At 14.4% G+C, this 14,779-nt stretch overlaps 3 protein-coding genes across 3 annotated transcripts, besides 51 other annotated features; all 3 read right to left on the bottom strand. All coding sequences in view use genetic code 6, as the record gives it.

Annotated features, from left to right (window-relative positions):
• The first annotated feature begins 590 nt into the window (after positions 1 to 590).
• Positions 591 to 657: a microsatellite.
• A 292-nt stretch (positions 658 to 949) lies between these two features.
• Positions 950 to 997: a microsatellite.
• A 108-nt stretch (positions 998 to 1,105) lies between these two features.
• Positions 1,106 to 1,135: a microsatellite.
• A 107-nt stretch (positions 1,136 to 1,242) lies between these two features.
• Positions 1,243 to 1,317: a microsatellite.
• Positions 1,262 to 1,295: a microsatellite.
• Positions 1,318 to 1,492: 175 nt separating the features above from the next.
• Positions 1,493 to 1,533: a microsatellite.
• A 103-nt stretch (positions 1,534 to 1,636) lies between these two features.
• Positions 1,637 to 1,707: a microsatellite.
• Positions 1,708 to 1,735: 28 nt separating this feature from the next.
• Positions 1,736 to 1,793: a microsatellite.
• Positions 1,753 to 1,796: a microsatellite.
• Positions 1,753 to 1,801: a microsatellite.
• A 251-nt stretch (positions 1,802 to 2,052) lies between these two features.
• IMG5_025380 (thymidine kinase, putative) lies at positions 2,053 to 2,817 on the bottom strand (the record flags this gene model as incomplete). Its single annotated transcript, XM_004039313.1, has 4 exons — positions 2,053 to 2,258; positions 2,305 to 2,385; positions 2,449 to 2,572; positions 2,633 to 2,817. Coding segments are annotated over 4 exons (596 nt in total), but the record flags the coding sequence as incomplete, so codon positions are not given.
• Positions 2,798 to 2,861: a microsatellite.
• Positions 2,816 to 2,927: a microsatellite.
• Positions 2,820 to 2,872: a microsatellite.
• Positions 2,928 to 2,985: 58 nt separating the features above from the next.
• Positions 2,986 to 3,020: a microsatellite.
• Positions 2,987 to 3,020: a microsatellite.
• Positions 3,021 to 3,043: 23 nt separating this feature from the next.
• Positions 3,044 to 3,076: a microsatellite.
• A 557-nt stretch (positions 3,077 to 3,633) lies between these two features.
• Positions 3,634 to 3,667: a microsatellite.
• A 1,567-nt stretch (positions 3,668 to 5,234) lies between these two features.
• Positions 5,235 to 5,268: a microsatellite.
• A 529-nt stretch (positions 5,269 to 5,797) lies between these two features.
• Positions 5,798 to 5,835: a microsatellite.
• Positions 5,800 to 5,834: a microsatellite.
• A 241-nt stretch (positions 5,836 to 6,076) lies between the features above and the next one.
• Positions 6,077 to 6,110: a microsatellite.
• Positions 6,082 to 6,116: a microsatellite.
• A 13-nt stretch (positions 6,117 to 6,129) lies between these two features.
• Positions 6,130 to 6,179: a microsatellite.
• A 161-nt stretch (positions 6,180 to 6,340) lies between these two features.
• Positions 6,341 to 6,380: a microsatellite.
• Positions 6,368 to 6,402: a microsatellite.
• A 746-nt stretch (positions 6,403 to 7,148) lies between these two features.
• Positions 7,149 to 7,211: a microsatellite.
• Positions 7,212 to 8,094: 883 nt separating this feature from the next.
• Positions 8,095 to 8,143: a microsatellite.
• A 134-nt stretch (positions 8,144 to 8,277) lies between these two features.
• Positions 8,278 to 8,384: a microsatellite.
• Positions 8,316 to 8,368: a microsatellite.
• A 220-nt stretch (positions 8,385 to 8,604) lies between the features above and the next one.
• Positions 8,605 to 8,643: a microsatellite.
• A 198-nt stretch (positions 8,644 to 8,841) lies between these two features.
• Positions 8,842 to 8,894: a microsatellite.
• Positions 8,866 to 8,915: a microsatellite.
• Positions 8,916 to 8,943: 28 nt separating this feature from the next.
• Positions 8,944 to 8,990: a microsatellite.
• Positions 8,944 to 8,998: a microsatellite.
• Positions 8,999 to 9,678: 680 nt separating this feature from the next.
• Positions 9,679 to 9,742: a microsatellite.
• Positions 9,687 to 9,742: a microsatellite.
• A 24-nt stretch (positions 9,743 to 9,766) lies between these two features.
• Positions 9,767 to 9,835: a microsatellite.
• Positions 9,768 to 9,835: a microsatellite.
• A 60-nt stretch (positions 9,836 to 9,895) lies between these two features.
• On the bottom strand, positions 9,896 to 10,768 carry IMG5_025390 (prohibitin, putative; the record flags this gene model as incomplete). Its single annotated transcript, XM_004039314.1, has 2 exons — positions 9,896 to 10,029; positions 10,081 to 10,768. The coding sequence occupies 2 exons, from the start codon at positions 10,766 to 10,768 to the stop codon at positions 9,896 to 9,898; spliced, it is 822 nt and encodes a 273-aa protein (XP_004039362.1).
• A 77-nt stretch (positions 10,769 to 10,845) lies between these two features.
• Positions 10,846 to 10,913: a microsatellite.
• Positions 10,914 to 10,989: 76 nt separating this feature from the next.
• IMG5_025400 (hypothetical protein) lies at positions 10,990 to 11,898 on the bottom strand (the record flags this gene model as incomplete). Its single annotated transcript, XM_004039315.1, has 5 exons — positions 10,990 to 11,058; positions 11,115 to 11,384; positions 11,433 to 11,519; positions 11,629 to 11,756; positions 11,853 to 11,898. Coding segments are annotated over 5 exons (600 nt in total), but the record flags the coding sequence as incomplete, so codon positions are not given.
• Positions 11,526 to 11,614: a microsatellite.
• Positions 11,529 to 11,618: a microsatellite.
• Positions 11,545 to 11,623: a microsatellite.
• Positions 11,778 to 11,848: a microsatellite.
• Positions 11,899 to 11,938: 40 nt separating the features above from the next.
• Positions 11,939 to 12,014: a microsatellite.
• Positions 11,943 to 12,014: a microsatellite.
• Positions 11,945 to 12,014: a microsatellite.
• Positions 11,988 to 12,047: a microsatellite.
• Positions 12,048 to 12,969: 922 nt separating this feature from the next.
• Positions 12,970 to 13,089: a microsatellite.
• Positions 13,090 to 13,931: 842 nt separating this feature from the next.
• Positions 13,932 to 13,961: a microsatellite.
• A 314-nt stretch (positions 13,962 to 14,275) lies between these two features.
• Positions 14,276 to 14,339: a microsatellite.
• A 214-nt stretch (positions 14,340 to 14,553) lies between these two features.
• Positions 14,554 to 14,584: a microsatellite.
• Positions 14,585 to 14,779: the final 195 nt, after the last annotated feature.

Below are 14,779 nucleotides of genomic sequence, written 5' to 3' on the forward strand. Positions count from 1 at the left end.
TTAAATACTTAAAAAGAAACAATTAAATACTAACAATAATAAAAACACAAAAATATATATCTAATATATTAAATCGCACAAAAATAAATCCTCTTTTACTTATTTAAAAAATTAAGCTAATATTGAAAGTGAATATATTAAAGAAACATGAAATTAATATATTTATATGTTTTATTTAATATTAAAATAAGATATCATATTTAAATTATTAATATATATTTCATTATAATATTTTTTTTAAAAAAAAGACTATTCATGTTTTTTCATATGTTTTTATTTTAAAAATAGTTATTTCTTTATATTTTAAGATTAATAAAATTAATGTCTATTTATTAATTTTTATAACGTTAATATTAATTGTTTTTTTGTATTCTAAAATTTTATACTTTTATCAATATATATATATATATATAATGAAGTTTTTAAATATTATTTAACTTATATTATATTTCTATTATAAACTATTTATACAAGAAAAGGATTTTTGTAGGTAAAAAAAGATTATGAAAATAAAAGAATATAGATATTTATTATTATAAAAAAATCATTTTTTATATTATCTAAAAAATTATTAAATAGTACATTATATTATAAATTATTTATTTTTATATATAACTTAAAGATATATTTATTATTATATATTCGTAATAAATATATAATAAATAATTAGTTTAATAATTATAATCTTTATATTAATATATATCTTAATTAAAATTTTTATTTCTTGAATGAATCACTTGACTAAATTTTATACATTTATTTGAATAATTAATTTATACTAAAATTGTAAATTAAAAATTAAAAATGATTAAATATTTAATATGTGTATGTGTATAAATTCAATAAAAATTGTATAATTCTATTTAAAACTAAAATAAATATTTAGAAATTAAGATTAATAATCAATCTTAGAATTAATATTTAATTATTTATATTATAAATAACATTTATTAATAATATAAATTAATAATTTAGTATAATAATATAATTAAAAATAAGTTAATTTCTATATTAGAAACTAATATTATTTTAACATTAATCAAGAGATATTCTAAAAGCAAAAATTATTAGTTTTGCAATAGTTTCTTTTTTTATATAAATATTATAAATTTTATTTTTTGTAAATTTTTTTTTTTTGTTAAAATTAGGATTAAATTTTAATCAAATTTAAGTATTATTAATTTATTTAATAAATATTTTTTTTTAATTATTATTTAATTAGAAAAATAAGGATATTATAAAATTTATTTTAGAAAATTAATTAAAGATATTTATTTTAAAAATATATTATTTTAGATATTTTTTTAGAATATTAATAATTATATTAATAAATATTTAAATTCATTTTAAAATTTAGGAAATTTATTTATTTATGAATAATTATTTTATTTATATATATTAAAATATAAATTATGTGATCTCTATTGTAAAATATTATAAATTAAAAAGAATTGTAAAATTAATAAATATGTATATATTAATTTATTAATAAATTTTAATTTTATTTTATTTTATTTTATTTTATTTTATTTTTTATTTTAATTTTTATTTGTAAATTTATTATATATATTTTTTGTTATTTTTAATTTTTCAAATAATTTATTTTAAATGGAACAATTTTTTTTTAATTTAAAAATAATATATTATTATTTTTAAAATCTTTTAATATTTTTTATTTTTAAATATATATTAATAATGTTTTTATTTATTTAATAATTAAAAAATAAAAAAAACATTATTTAATTTATTATTTATATTTATATATTTATTTATTTATATATATATATATTTATATACATATCACAATTATTTAGAAAAATTTAATAATATATTTTTATTTTTTTCTAAATAACAAAAAAAAAAAACAATAATAGTTTATCTATAATTAATTTAAAAAAATTACAAAATTTTTATAAAACATTTTCTTTTTATTAATCTAAAGAATTATCAATAGAGCTATTACTTCCTAAATTTTTTTACTTTTATTAGATTCAGCACTATTTAAAGAACTATAAAAAAGTATTAAAATAATAAAAATACAAATATATTTACTCTTAAGTATTACCATCATATTCATTATTATAAAAGCAAGTTCTACAGACAGGTTCATATATTTCACTACTTCCAATAAGTTCAATTTAATCGCATTTAATTTTTCTTTTTGTAAAAGAAGCATTACCTCCACAAGAAACACAAACAGCAGTTAATTTAGTTACAGATTCAGATATACAAACCAAATTTAAAATATTATTAAAAGGCTTTATTTATATTAAAAATATATATATATATAATAAAAAAAAAAACTTTTCTTTAAAAAGTTGCATCTAAAGCTGCTACTAAGACTATTTTTCCATTATTTGCAAAAAAGTCGCATTTTTCATCAATCTATATTGTTTATATTAAAATAATTATAAGTAAATAAATAAATGAAATAAATTATTTTATTACATCTTAGAAAAATTAGCCTTCATCTATAGCTATTACGTCAAACATTTCATATTTCTCCATTATTTCTTGTAATTTTAAACATTTTTATGTTTATATATAGGAATTATTATTATCTAAAGTTATTCTAAATAAATATTTTTAAATATATATATATATATATTTTTTTTTTCATATATAAAATTACTTATCGTGTGTACATATAGAAGTACTTTCTGTATAACGATTATCTTTTATATAATTAACTACAAGACATTTTTTTTTAGCATAAGAGTATCTTTTTACTATTCTAAGAAGTTCGGAAGTTTTTCCACTAAACATAGGACCATATATTAATTAAATTTAACCGAAGTTTTATTATTTGGTACTCATTTTTTTTTTTTTTATTTTATTTTAATATTTTTTTTTTTTTATTTTTTTATATTTTAAATTAATATAATTTTATTTTTTCTTTTTTTTCTTTTTTTAATTTTTTGTTTTTTGGAGGTTATTTTTTAAAATCAACTAAAAAATTAAATTTTCAATTTTTTTTTTTTTTTTTAAAAAAAAAATAAATAAAAAAATATAAAAAAAAACTGACTTATTTCATTTCTTATATAAAAAAAAAAACAAAAACAAAAACAAAAACAAATACAGGATAAAATTATAAAAATCATATTAAATAATATAAAAAGATTATCAAAAAAAAAAAATGTTAAAAACAATTATTTCTTTAATTTATTTTTTATATTCATCAAACTGTCAAAATTTACTTAATCTTTCTTATTAAAACTTCACTTAAACAACAAAAATCGGCACAAACAAAATATAAAACCTCAGTTTAGGTTTTTTTATTTCCCATGGACAAAAGAGCAATCAAATTTTATTGAAGATTACATAAATACACATAAAAATGAAAATAACTTAATATTTTTCACAGTAGAATGTACATAAAACCGAAGAATATGTAATTAAATGCCTTATAGTGGCTAAACAAGCATTTTATTATTTTCAAATTAGAATATGGTCTATGTTTTTAATTAAGAAAGAAATATAGAGAATCTTCATAAATTTTTAAATGGTGAATATCTAAATGCATATGGGGAATAAATCCAAGTTAATTAAGAACTTTTTACTGATGAAAATTTAAGTATTGGTGAAATGTTCGAAGCTTTATGTGAAAGCATTATCTTTTTTTTGGGGGACCTGTATTTTTTATTTATTTATTTATTTATTTTTTTATAAACAATGAAACAAAACACAAAAAAAGGTTAAATTTGTTGTTTTTATAGGAGGAGGAACTTTTCTTTTAATTTTATTTTCGGCTTATTTTTGCGGTTTATAAGAAATTTAAAAAAACTCATTAAAGAAAAATATTTGAAGGAAAAAAAAAAATAATTTTTAAAATTAAATATGAAAATATATATGTAAATTTAAAATAAAAAAAATATATAATCAATATTTAAATTTATAAAAAATTACATATTTTTTTTGTTATTTTATAATATTAAAATTATTTTTAAAATATCAATCATAATTTTAAATATTCAGGATATATAGACCATAAGCCGAAATCCATTTAATTTCCATATAAAGGACTATTCTTATCATCAAATTTTATTTATTTAATCAACTTAAAATTAGGTGAAACATTCCCATGTCTTCTTGTGACAGGGTGTGTTTATACTCCATACATAAATGTATATCCCTAAATAATAAATCTTCCGTAAGCCTCAATAACCATTTAACTATAAATATTTTAGGCAGTAAATTAAGAATCAATAGCTGAATAATGAGCAAAAAGAACTTTTCCTCTTTCAAATTTTTAATTGATTATCCCTTCCATCATTTAAATATGATAACAAACTGTGTCTTAGAATATTTTAGGCAATTTAATATTAGCTTTATATTATTCCTAATAATCTACGAAATCTACATTTATATTAGTCCCTATTATTTTGTTTTTATGTATTAAAACAACTGAAGTCATTGTTTTTATAGAAGGATATATTCTATACTTTATTATTGGTACTACTTCTTCTTTAGTCGATTCTATTGATTACCATAAAGGATTTTATTTTTTGAAAGAATCATATATTAGGTTAGCAGCTTCATCTACATGTTCATAATTTAAATATTTAAGTTCACATTCCTTTACGTAGAAATCAGTATTTTTTGACATTTATGATTTTTTAAATTTTATAAATGTTATTATATTTTAAATTCAATAATAGAAAAAAAAAAAAAAATTAAATATGATTTTTATTTTTATTTTATTAAAATACTCTTTATTTCATTACATATAAAATAAATTTAAATATTTTTATTAATTCAATGTTTACAATTTATTTTTATTATTATGTAAATAAAATAATATTTTGATAATTAAAAATAAAAAAAAAATTCTCGATTTTTTTTTAAAAATAAAATTTTTCTGATTATAAAAAAATGGAATATTAAAAATATATTTATTTGTAATAATACAAAAAATCAATCTAAATAATAAAAATATAAAATATAAAAATAACATATATAATTGAAAATGATAATATAACATTACTCAATTACAATTATAAAAAAAAAAAAATATATATTTTATATATTAATAAAATATTAAAATAAATAAAATAGGTTAATTAATATTTATAGAAATAATATAATTACTAATATAAAACTAGTTATATAAATTATTATAAATTTGAATATATACATTATATATGTCATAAAAACCTATATAATTATTTCATATATACATTATATATACAAAATTAATTTTTATATAAATAAATGAGTAAATTATATTATATATAAAAAAAAAATAATTAAAATAAAAAATTAAAAAAATCTATATTTAATATTTTGTTAATTTAATAAAAGAATTTTAGCAAGTGTATATTATACAAATAAAATGTTTTCTTTATTAATTTAAAATTTAAGAAAAAAAAAAAAATAATAATTTTAAAAATTAAATATAAAATATTTAATATAATGTATTTAATTAATTTTATTTAAAAATATATATAAATAAATTTTTAATTTTTATTTAAAAATTAATATATTTCTATTTTATGGGAAATATACTTTGCAACGCATGTTCATCTATTGAAGATTAATAATAAATTAATATATAATAGAAAATAAATGAACAAAGCTTAGTTTAATTTATTAAAAACTAAAGAAATTATTAAAACAATGCAGGTAATAATAGATAGAACTAAATGTTTAATAAATTCATAAAACAGATAAATAGAAATGCAGTTAGTTTTGGAAAAATCCTTCTATAATAAATAATTTTGATATATAAAATAGACCTTCGACTATATATTAAAAAAATTATAAATATTCAAAACATGTAAAAATAAAAAAAAATACATATATATATATATTTATATGTATATATTTATTTATATAAATCAATAAATCTTTCTATTAATATTTATTTTTATAAATAGCAATCCGCAATTTTGTATAAAAATGGATTAAAAAAAAAAAGATAAAAAGAATTTTAAGATAATTAATATAAAGTTTTTAAATATTAAAAATCATAAAAAAATATTGACAATTATGAATGAAAAATAAATTGAATTAGATAAAATAATTAAAAGATTTTTTAAAAATTTATAATGTTTTTTATAAATAATATATTTTTCCGATATAATAAATAAAATAATATAAATAAAAAAATATTAATATATATTTATTAACAATTTTTAATAAAAAAAATATAAAATTTATTAAGAAAATAAAACAAAAAAATTAATATAAATTCACTAAATTAAAAATATAAATATTTTAAAATGGAAAATGATAATAAATTTATATAAATGAAATTTTATAAAATATAAAAAAAAAAAAAATATTTTGATATAATAATAATATTATTTTTTTGTAAGAGATAACAAAAAATTTTATTAAATAATAAAATTATTATATATTAATGAAAATATATAATATATATATATATATATATATTTATATTCATTAATATATTTATTAAGAATATCCCTATGTAGAAATTGAATCTTATTTTATATTCCCATAAAGTTTTTACTTTAATTCCATGTTTTCCCTTTATAAATTTTATATATATTGTAAATTGTATTAATGATAAAAATGCTATTCATTTATATAGGGTATTTCTACTATTTTTTCTTATATTTATGGAACATGTATTATTTTTTCAATATATTGAGGTTATTTTACTATTTTTTCTTTTATTTTTTCTTAAATAATAGGCTTTTCAATTATCTTCTCGATATACTTTGGTATTTCGATTATTTTATCTATTATACGATCTTAATATACTGGAATTTCTATTAATTTTTCAATATATTATGGAATTTCTACTACTTTTTCGACTATTCTGTCTATATATACAGGTCTATCGATAAATGTTTCTATATATTTCGGTACTTCAACTATAGTTTACACAGGTCGATCTACAAAAATTTCTTTTTCCACAATTTATGGTACTTTTACTTCCACGATTTATTACTAAGGAATATAAACAGGCCTATCAACATTTTTAATAGTTTATTTTTCATAAGGTATAACATGTAATTTATTAATAATTTCAGGTGGACTTTTTAAAATTTAAATTTTATTGTTTTCCTATTTTTAATATTTTATTTAATTTATTTATTTTTTTTAAAAAAAAATAACTTTAAAAACAATTTTCTAATCAACTAAATGCTTAATTACTTCAACTCTTAGATAAAAAAAAAATATAATAAATAATATATATATATATATATATATATATTTATCTATATATATATAAATATATACAAATTTTATATACTTTTTTTCAACAAATTTTTATGTAGTTTTAGATTTTTTAATAAATACAGTTTTTGGTTTTTTTTTAAGTAAAAAAGAATACTTATCATCTAATAATTCATATAAAGTCTTAAATTTTTCAACTTATCTCATTAAATTTACAATATTATCTCCTGCTAGTCTTAAGTCATTTTCGAGTACTTTTACCATATTTTCTAGATTTTCTTTTTCCCTTTTTTCATTTTCACATTTTTATTTTAAGTTCTCGTTTTCAGGTTCTAATTATACCACTTTATTTTCTAAATGAGTCATTGTTTTTAATATATTTTTTGTATATTCGTCTTCTTTTCGAGGAATTAAAATCTCGATTTCATTCTTTTATTCTTCGGGAGATATAAAAATTCCCAATTTTTTATTGTCTGGAAGTTTTATTTCTTATATTTTTAAATTTGTGAACTTTTATTCTTTTTTAACCTTTTTTTTCTCTTCTAAACGACATTCATTTATTCTTTCGACTAATACTTTGTTCTTTTCTTTTAATTCTTAAATGTTTTTTTCGATTTCTTACTTCTTATTACCCTAATTTTGTTACTTCTATACTACATCTTGCAAAATATCACCTACATGTTACATTAAATGATGATGATTATTCAATGAAAGGTTTTTTTCGTAAAGTTCACTCTTATTTTGGTTATTAATATGCTATTTTTAAAATTTAAAAGAATTTAATTGACTACTTTAGGATTGCAATTATTATAATAAAAGATTATTTTCCTATTAAATTAATGAAAAATTATTATTTTATTCTAAATTTTTAGTAAAATTTAAAATTTCCTGTTTTAATAAAGAAGATTTTTCATAAAAATTATTTTGTTTCATATTTTTTTTGATATATCTGTAAATTGATTTATAAATATATGTAGTTTTATTTATATATATAAATATTTTAATAAAATATATATTTATTTATTTTTTAAAATTCAATAAATAAATATAAAAAAGCGTTTCAAATAATAATTAAATATAAACAAAAAATAATAATATTAAATATTTTTATTTTTAATTCAAATATTAATATATATAAATATATATATATATATATAATATATATATATATATATATTTATATATACATTTTTCTTTTATATATATTTCTTATATATATTTATATACATATATATTCCATAATATTTTTTTATTATTGTTTTAATTCATTTTTTTATTCTGATATGTCTATAAGATTATTATAATATTTACATATATTTTTATTATTTCTATTTTATTATTCTTTGCAAATTTTATTTTTTCTTTAATAAATTTTTCATTTTTTGTTTCTATACTAAAATTAAATATATTTATTTTTAATAAATAAAATCTTCAGTTTTCTATTATTTTTTAAAATTATTTTAATATAATTTTTACTTATTTTAATTAATTTTTTTTTTAATAATAATATATTAATTAAATTTTTTTCTAGAGAAAAAATCTTCATCTTTTTATTCAAATCATAACAAAATTATTTTTATTTTTTAAAAATAAATAAATATTTATTATATTATTAATCTAAATATAGTTATATAATTCATTTTCTTTATTTAAAATTTTTAATTTTCGTAATTTTTTTAAAAGATTTTTATTTTTTTTCATTATTTTTTAAAAATGATAATTTTTTCATTTTTTGTAATAATAATTTATTTCTTTTATTTTTAATATTTATATTTTTTTTATAAAAATTAATTTTTTTTGATTTATTTTATTATAAATTTTTATTTTTTTATAATTAAATTGTATTTTTCTTTATTTTTATATAAATAATTCTTATATTTATATAATGAAATTTTTTTTAATAAAATTATGTATTTACCTTTATATATTTTTTTTAATTTAATTATTAGTATTAATTATTTAACTTTTTTATTAATTAAATATTTTTACATTTTTTTTTTTTTATTATTTTATAAATTTTGAGTTTTTATTAATATTTTAAAATTAAAAATATTTTTTTATTTAAATTAATATAAAAAAAACTGCTTTTTAATTATAAAAGAGAATATTTTTTAATTCGTTATATTACAATTTTTTACTATTCAATTGAAATTTTTAATTATTAATAATATTTTAATTCAAGATAAGTATTTCTAAGATATATATATGCATAAATTTATAATATTAATACAATAAATATTTTTATTAAAACCTATATAATAAGTAATTTCTTATGAGTATGTAAAAAATTAAAAATATACTCACAAACATATTTATGACAAAAAATAATTATACATATATTGATTTTAGTTATATTTAAAAATTTTAAATAGATTTAAGATTAATATGAAAAATTCATATAAATAATTAAATTCTTCTTGATAAAAAAATTTTTTGTATGTGTTCTTTAGGAGTTTAAAGATAGGTCTTAAAAATAAATAAAATTATATTATTTAATAATTTATTAAAAATATTAAAATAAAAAATAATTATTAATTTATATATATATTAATTTATATATATATATATATTTATATATATAAATATATATATAAAAACAATTATTATATTATTTTAATTTTTTTTTTTTAAATTATTATAATTATATCTTTTTTTATTTTTATTTTATTTATTATACTTTTTTTTTAATAAAATAAAAACAAAAAAATTAATAATAATAAATATTTTCTTTTTATATTTATATTTATCAAACTCTCATATTTAATAAAAGATTTTATCCTTTACCTTCACTTCCACTAGGTACAAAAGTAATATTTTAACTTTTGGATAGAGTTTCAGCAATTTATTTGGCTGCTTCTAATCTTTTAATTTCAATCTAAGCTATATATATATATTTATATATAAATTTAATCAATTAAAATATAAAAATACCTCCACCGAATTTTTTAACAGCTTAATTAATTAATTATGCAGCCTCAGCTTCTCCTTCTGATCTAATAATTTAAGCTAATTTATCTTCCTCATCCCTCTATACAATATATCTTTATTTTTCAACATTTTATTAGGCGACTTATTTTTATTCAATTGCATAGGCATAGTCTTTCATAAAACCAAGATGGATAAAAGACACATCATCTAATAAAATATTGAATTCTTAAGCACTTAAGATCATTTATTATCTTATTTCTTACGAAATTCTTTCTCTGCTTTATAAAATTTAATCTGCGTCATATTATGCAATTACACTTTTTAATGTTTCCTTTCCAACTGAAGGTAATATTCTCTCATCATAGTTAAGACCTAATTTCAAATATATATTTGGTAATTAATTCTCTACTGGTCTATATAATATTCTCAATGCAATATCTACTGTCTGTAAATCTTTAGTTCCTGTCTAAGAAGCTATTGTTTTTGGTTATAAACGAATTGTAAATGTTATAGGTTTCTAAAACATTGGAATGTAAAAATGCATACCTTCACCATAAATCTTCTCTCGTATTCCTCCGAAAGCTCTGTCGAATAATATGGCTCTCTCACCAGCATCAACTGTAAAAAAAAGATTACTTATTATAGTACCTGTTAAAGCTAAGGCACCTCCTGAAAATATTAATGCGCTCATTATTTATATTAATTTTAAGATATGTTTTTTATAAATTTTGTATATACTAATATATGTAATTATATAATTAACTTTAAATATATATATTTATATATATATATATATATTTTTATATATCAATATATATATATTTATATATATATATTTTAAAGAAATTTCTGGATTTTGATTTTCTTAATTTTTTTAAAAATAATTTTTAGATAACTTTTTTCTTTTTTTTTTCAAAAAATATTATTACTATAATTATAAGAATTTTGCATAATAGAGTTCATTTTATGTCTTAAGTTATTCTTTTTTTTTTTTAAAAAAAAAAATTATTTATTTAATATTTTTTTAAAAATAATACACTATCAGATTCTAACTTTTCTAAAATTGAATAATATGAATTTAATGAATCAATTATTTTTTTATCATTTTTTTAATTTCTTTAATTAATTGGATTTAATTCACTAATAATTTAATTTATATTCAATTCTATTTCTTATAAACCGCAGTCTATATTCTATATTTTTTCACAGATAGGATTATCAAATACATTTTAAATATTATCTCCTTATTTTAATAATAAATCAACCAAAAATTTTCTTAAACTGTCTAAATTTTAATCTATTTAAACCTTTAATTTATATACAAATAAAATAATAAAAAAAATATGTATAATTACTTAGAATTATTAGATATTATATATTTCTGTTTATGCTGTGCTAAATTATTAACTTACATCATTACTAATTTAAGATATACTTTCATACTAAAAATATATACATATATATGTATATATATATATATATATATATATATATATATATATATATATTTATATATATATATTTATATTTATAATATTTATTTTATTTTACATAAATAAAACTATTTTCAATCTCTTACATACTTTTATCAACGTCTTATAAAATATTATTAAAATCTTAAGATTATTTATTTAAATCAGCTTTCCATCTTTATAATAAAAGATTTAACTTCTCATTTTCTTTTTTTTATTTATTCATTTTATATATATATATATATATATATATATATATATATATATATATATATATATATATATATATATATATATATTTACCAATTACATTTTCTTTATTATATTGATTTGGAAGTTTTTAACCTTATTTTATATAAATATAGAATTAATTTTTAAATATAAATACCTTATTATTATTATTATTACTAAGGCTATTATTATTATTAAGGTTATTATTATTATTATTAAGTCTATTATTATTATGTTTACTATTAAAGTTATGATTATTAAGGCTATATGGGATTTGTTTAAACTTATTTTTATGGTTAATTGAATAAACCACCTATAGGATTTGTTTATGTTGGAGCAGGGTTAGCTTATTGATTATTAAAAATACCACCTGCTGGCGGATTTGTTTATTAATTATTGAATAAACCTCCTGCAGGAATTGTTGTAGTTGTTTATTAACCAAAGGCAGGAACTGTTTATTTAGGTTAATTTTAAAATATGGAAGCGGAAGGTTATTATTATGTTTAAGGTTAACCAAATAAATTAGTTGTTGCAGATTAAGCATTATTAAAAATTGAAGGGGTTTATGCATTATTAAATAAACTCATATTTATTTATAGATTTTTTTAAAAAAAGTTAATACTTATTTTATATGAAGATTATTTAAAGTAAAAATTAATAAATAAAGATGAATTAATATTTTCAACAAAGATATATATTTTAAAAAATATAAAAAATAATATAATAAAAAAATATTAGCAAAAATAATATATTATATATGTATATAAATATATATAATTATAAATATTTATATTAATATATTTTTTATATAAATATATGTATTTATACCAATATATATAAATATTTATTAAAATAATATTTTTTTGCTAATTTTTAAATTTTGAAATATTTATTTAGGTTTTAAAATTAATCAATAATATATAATAATAAAAAATAATAAAAAAAATGAGTATAGAGAAAATTCATATATAAAAATTTAAAAGCTATTCTAATGCAATAATTGATAATTTCCATTCTAAAATGAATATAATATATGGCTAAAATGGTTCAGGAAAATCTAATTTATTATAAGGTAATTAATTAAAAATATGTAATATATATATAATTATTAAATATTTAATAAAAAAAGCATTAATCTTTATTTTTTCTGATGAAATAAAAAAAGAAGATCGTTAAAGATTATTAAAAGATATATATATATATATATATATATATATATATATATATATATATATATATATATATATATATTTATATTTATTTACATATATACATCATATATACATATAAATTATATATATTTATATATTTTTCAATGTTTAAAAGAATTATAAAGAAGGAGACCCAAGAGTAGAAGTAAAATTAAGTAATGTTACAAAAGAAAGAGAAAAACGTATACCTATTAAGGATAATTCGATATTAATAAATCGTATATTAGAAGAAAAAGAAAATATTTATAAACTTGACGACCGGATTATAAACTTAAGCTAATTTAATAATGTTTTAGAGTGTTTAGGCATATAAAGATAAAACCCATATAATATAGTTCCCCAAAACACTATTTAATCAATTAGTAATATGACTGATAAGGAGATCTATTCACTTTTAGAAGATGTTTCTGGAGTAAAATCTTACAAAAATAAAGAAAATAAAGCTTAGGAAATATTCTAGAAAGTACAAAAGGAAAAAGGGAATATAGAATTGCTATTAGGGGAAATCGAAGAGAGGGTTGAATAATTAAGTAGTGAGAAAAGTAATTATTTATAAAATTTAGAAATCGAGAAGAAAGTTGAAAGTATTTAATATGTTTTTTATTAGAAAATTGTAGAAGAATATGAGGAAAAATAAGGTTAAATTGGGAAAAAAATAAAGGAAATTTCTGAAAATTTAGAAAAGGAGAAAAATTTAATCGAGAAAATTTAAGAAAAATAAAGCGAAAAAAATGGAAATTTGGAACTTTTAAATGAAAACGAAAAGGAAATTATAAAAAAAGAAGAAGAAATTTAAAATAGGCTTTTTTTGGAAAAAGAAAAGGTAAATATTTTAAAGGGGAAAATTTAGGAAATTTTAAACGAAAAAGAAGAAAATGAAAAAAGTTTAAAAAATTTCGAAAAAAAACTAGAAAAAATTTAACTCGAAAAAAAAACAAAGAAAAAATACTTGAAAAAAATATTGAAAAAATTTAAGAAATTCAGAAAGAAATTAGTGAAAAATAACTAAAACTTGAATAATATATTTAAAGGGAAAAATATTAAACATCTGAAGAAAGAAAAGCCTTTATAAAAAGCCGAAAAATTATTTTAGATAAAAATATAAAATAATAAAAAGAAGAATTATAAGATTTATAATAAAAATAAGATTAAATTAAGTAAAATTTAATTAATTTTAAAAAAGAAAATTAAGATTTAATTTAAAAAAATGAATTATTAAAAAAATAATAAATTGATATTTCTTAACAAATAATAAGTAATATTTTAAAAAAAAAATTAAAAAATTATATATATATATATATATATATATATATATATATATATATATATATGTATATATATATATATAAAATAATGTCCCAAACATATTTAAAATATAATTTAAAAAAAAAATAAAAAATCAGAAAAATACTTAATTATATAAATAGTGTACTTAAATATATATATAAATATAAGTATTTCAATATAAAAAAAATTTATGATAAATGTATAAATTAAAAATATAATTATAATAGAAATTTAAAAATATATTATTTATATTATATATAAAAATTAATATAATATATTTTTATATATTTATTTTTATATTTTTATATATATTTAAAAATAGATTAAAAAACTCAAATTTAATAAATAAGAGAAGAAAATCTTTAAAAACGTAAATAAATTGATGAAAACTAATTATAAATACATAATGAAGTCCTTTAATAAAAATAGACTAAATTAAATTTATAAAAATCATTTCATTCTTAATTTTTCTCCACTTATTAAAAAATACACGAAAAACTT

This window comes from Ichthyophthirius multifiliis (genome assembly GCF_000220395.1).
Source record: "Ichthyophthirius multifiliis unplaced genomic scaffold scaff_1120509249700, whole genome shotgun sequence".
NCBI classification, from domain to species: domain Eukaryota; phylum Ciliophora; class Oligohymenophorea; order Hymenostomatida; genus Ichthyophthirius; species Ichthyophthirius multifiliis.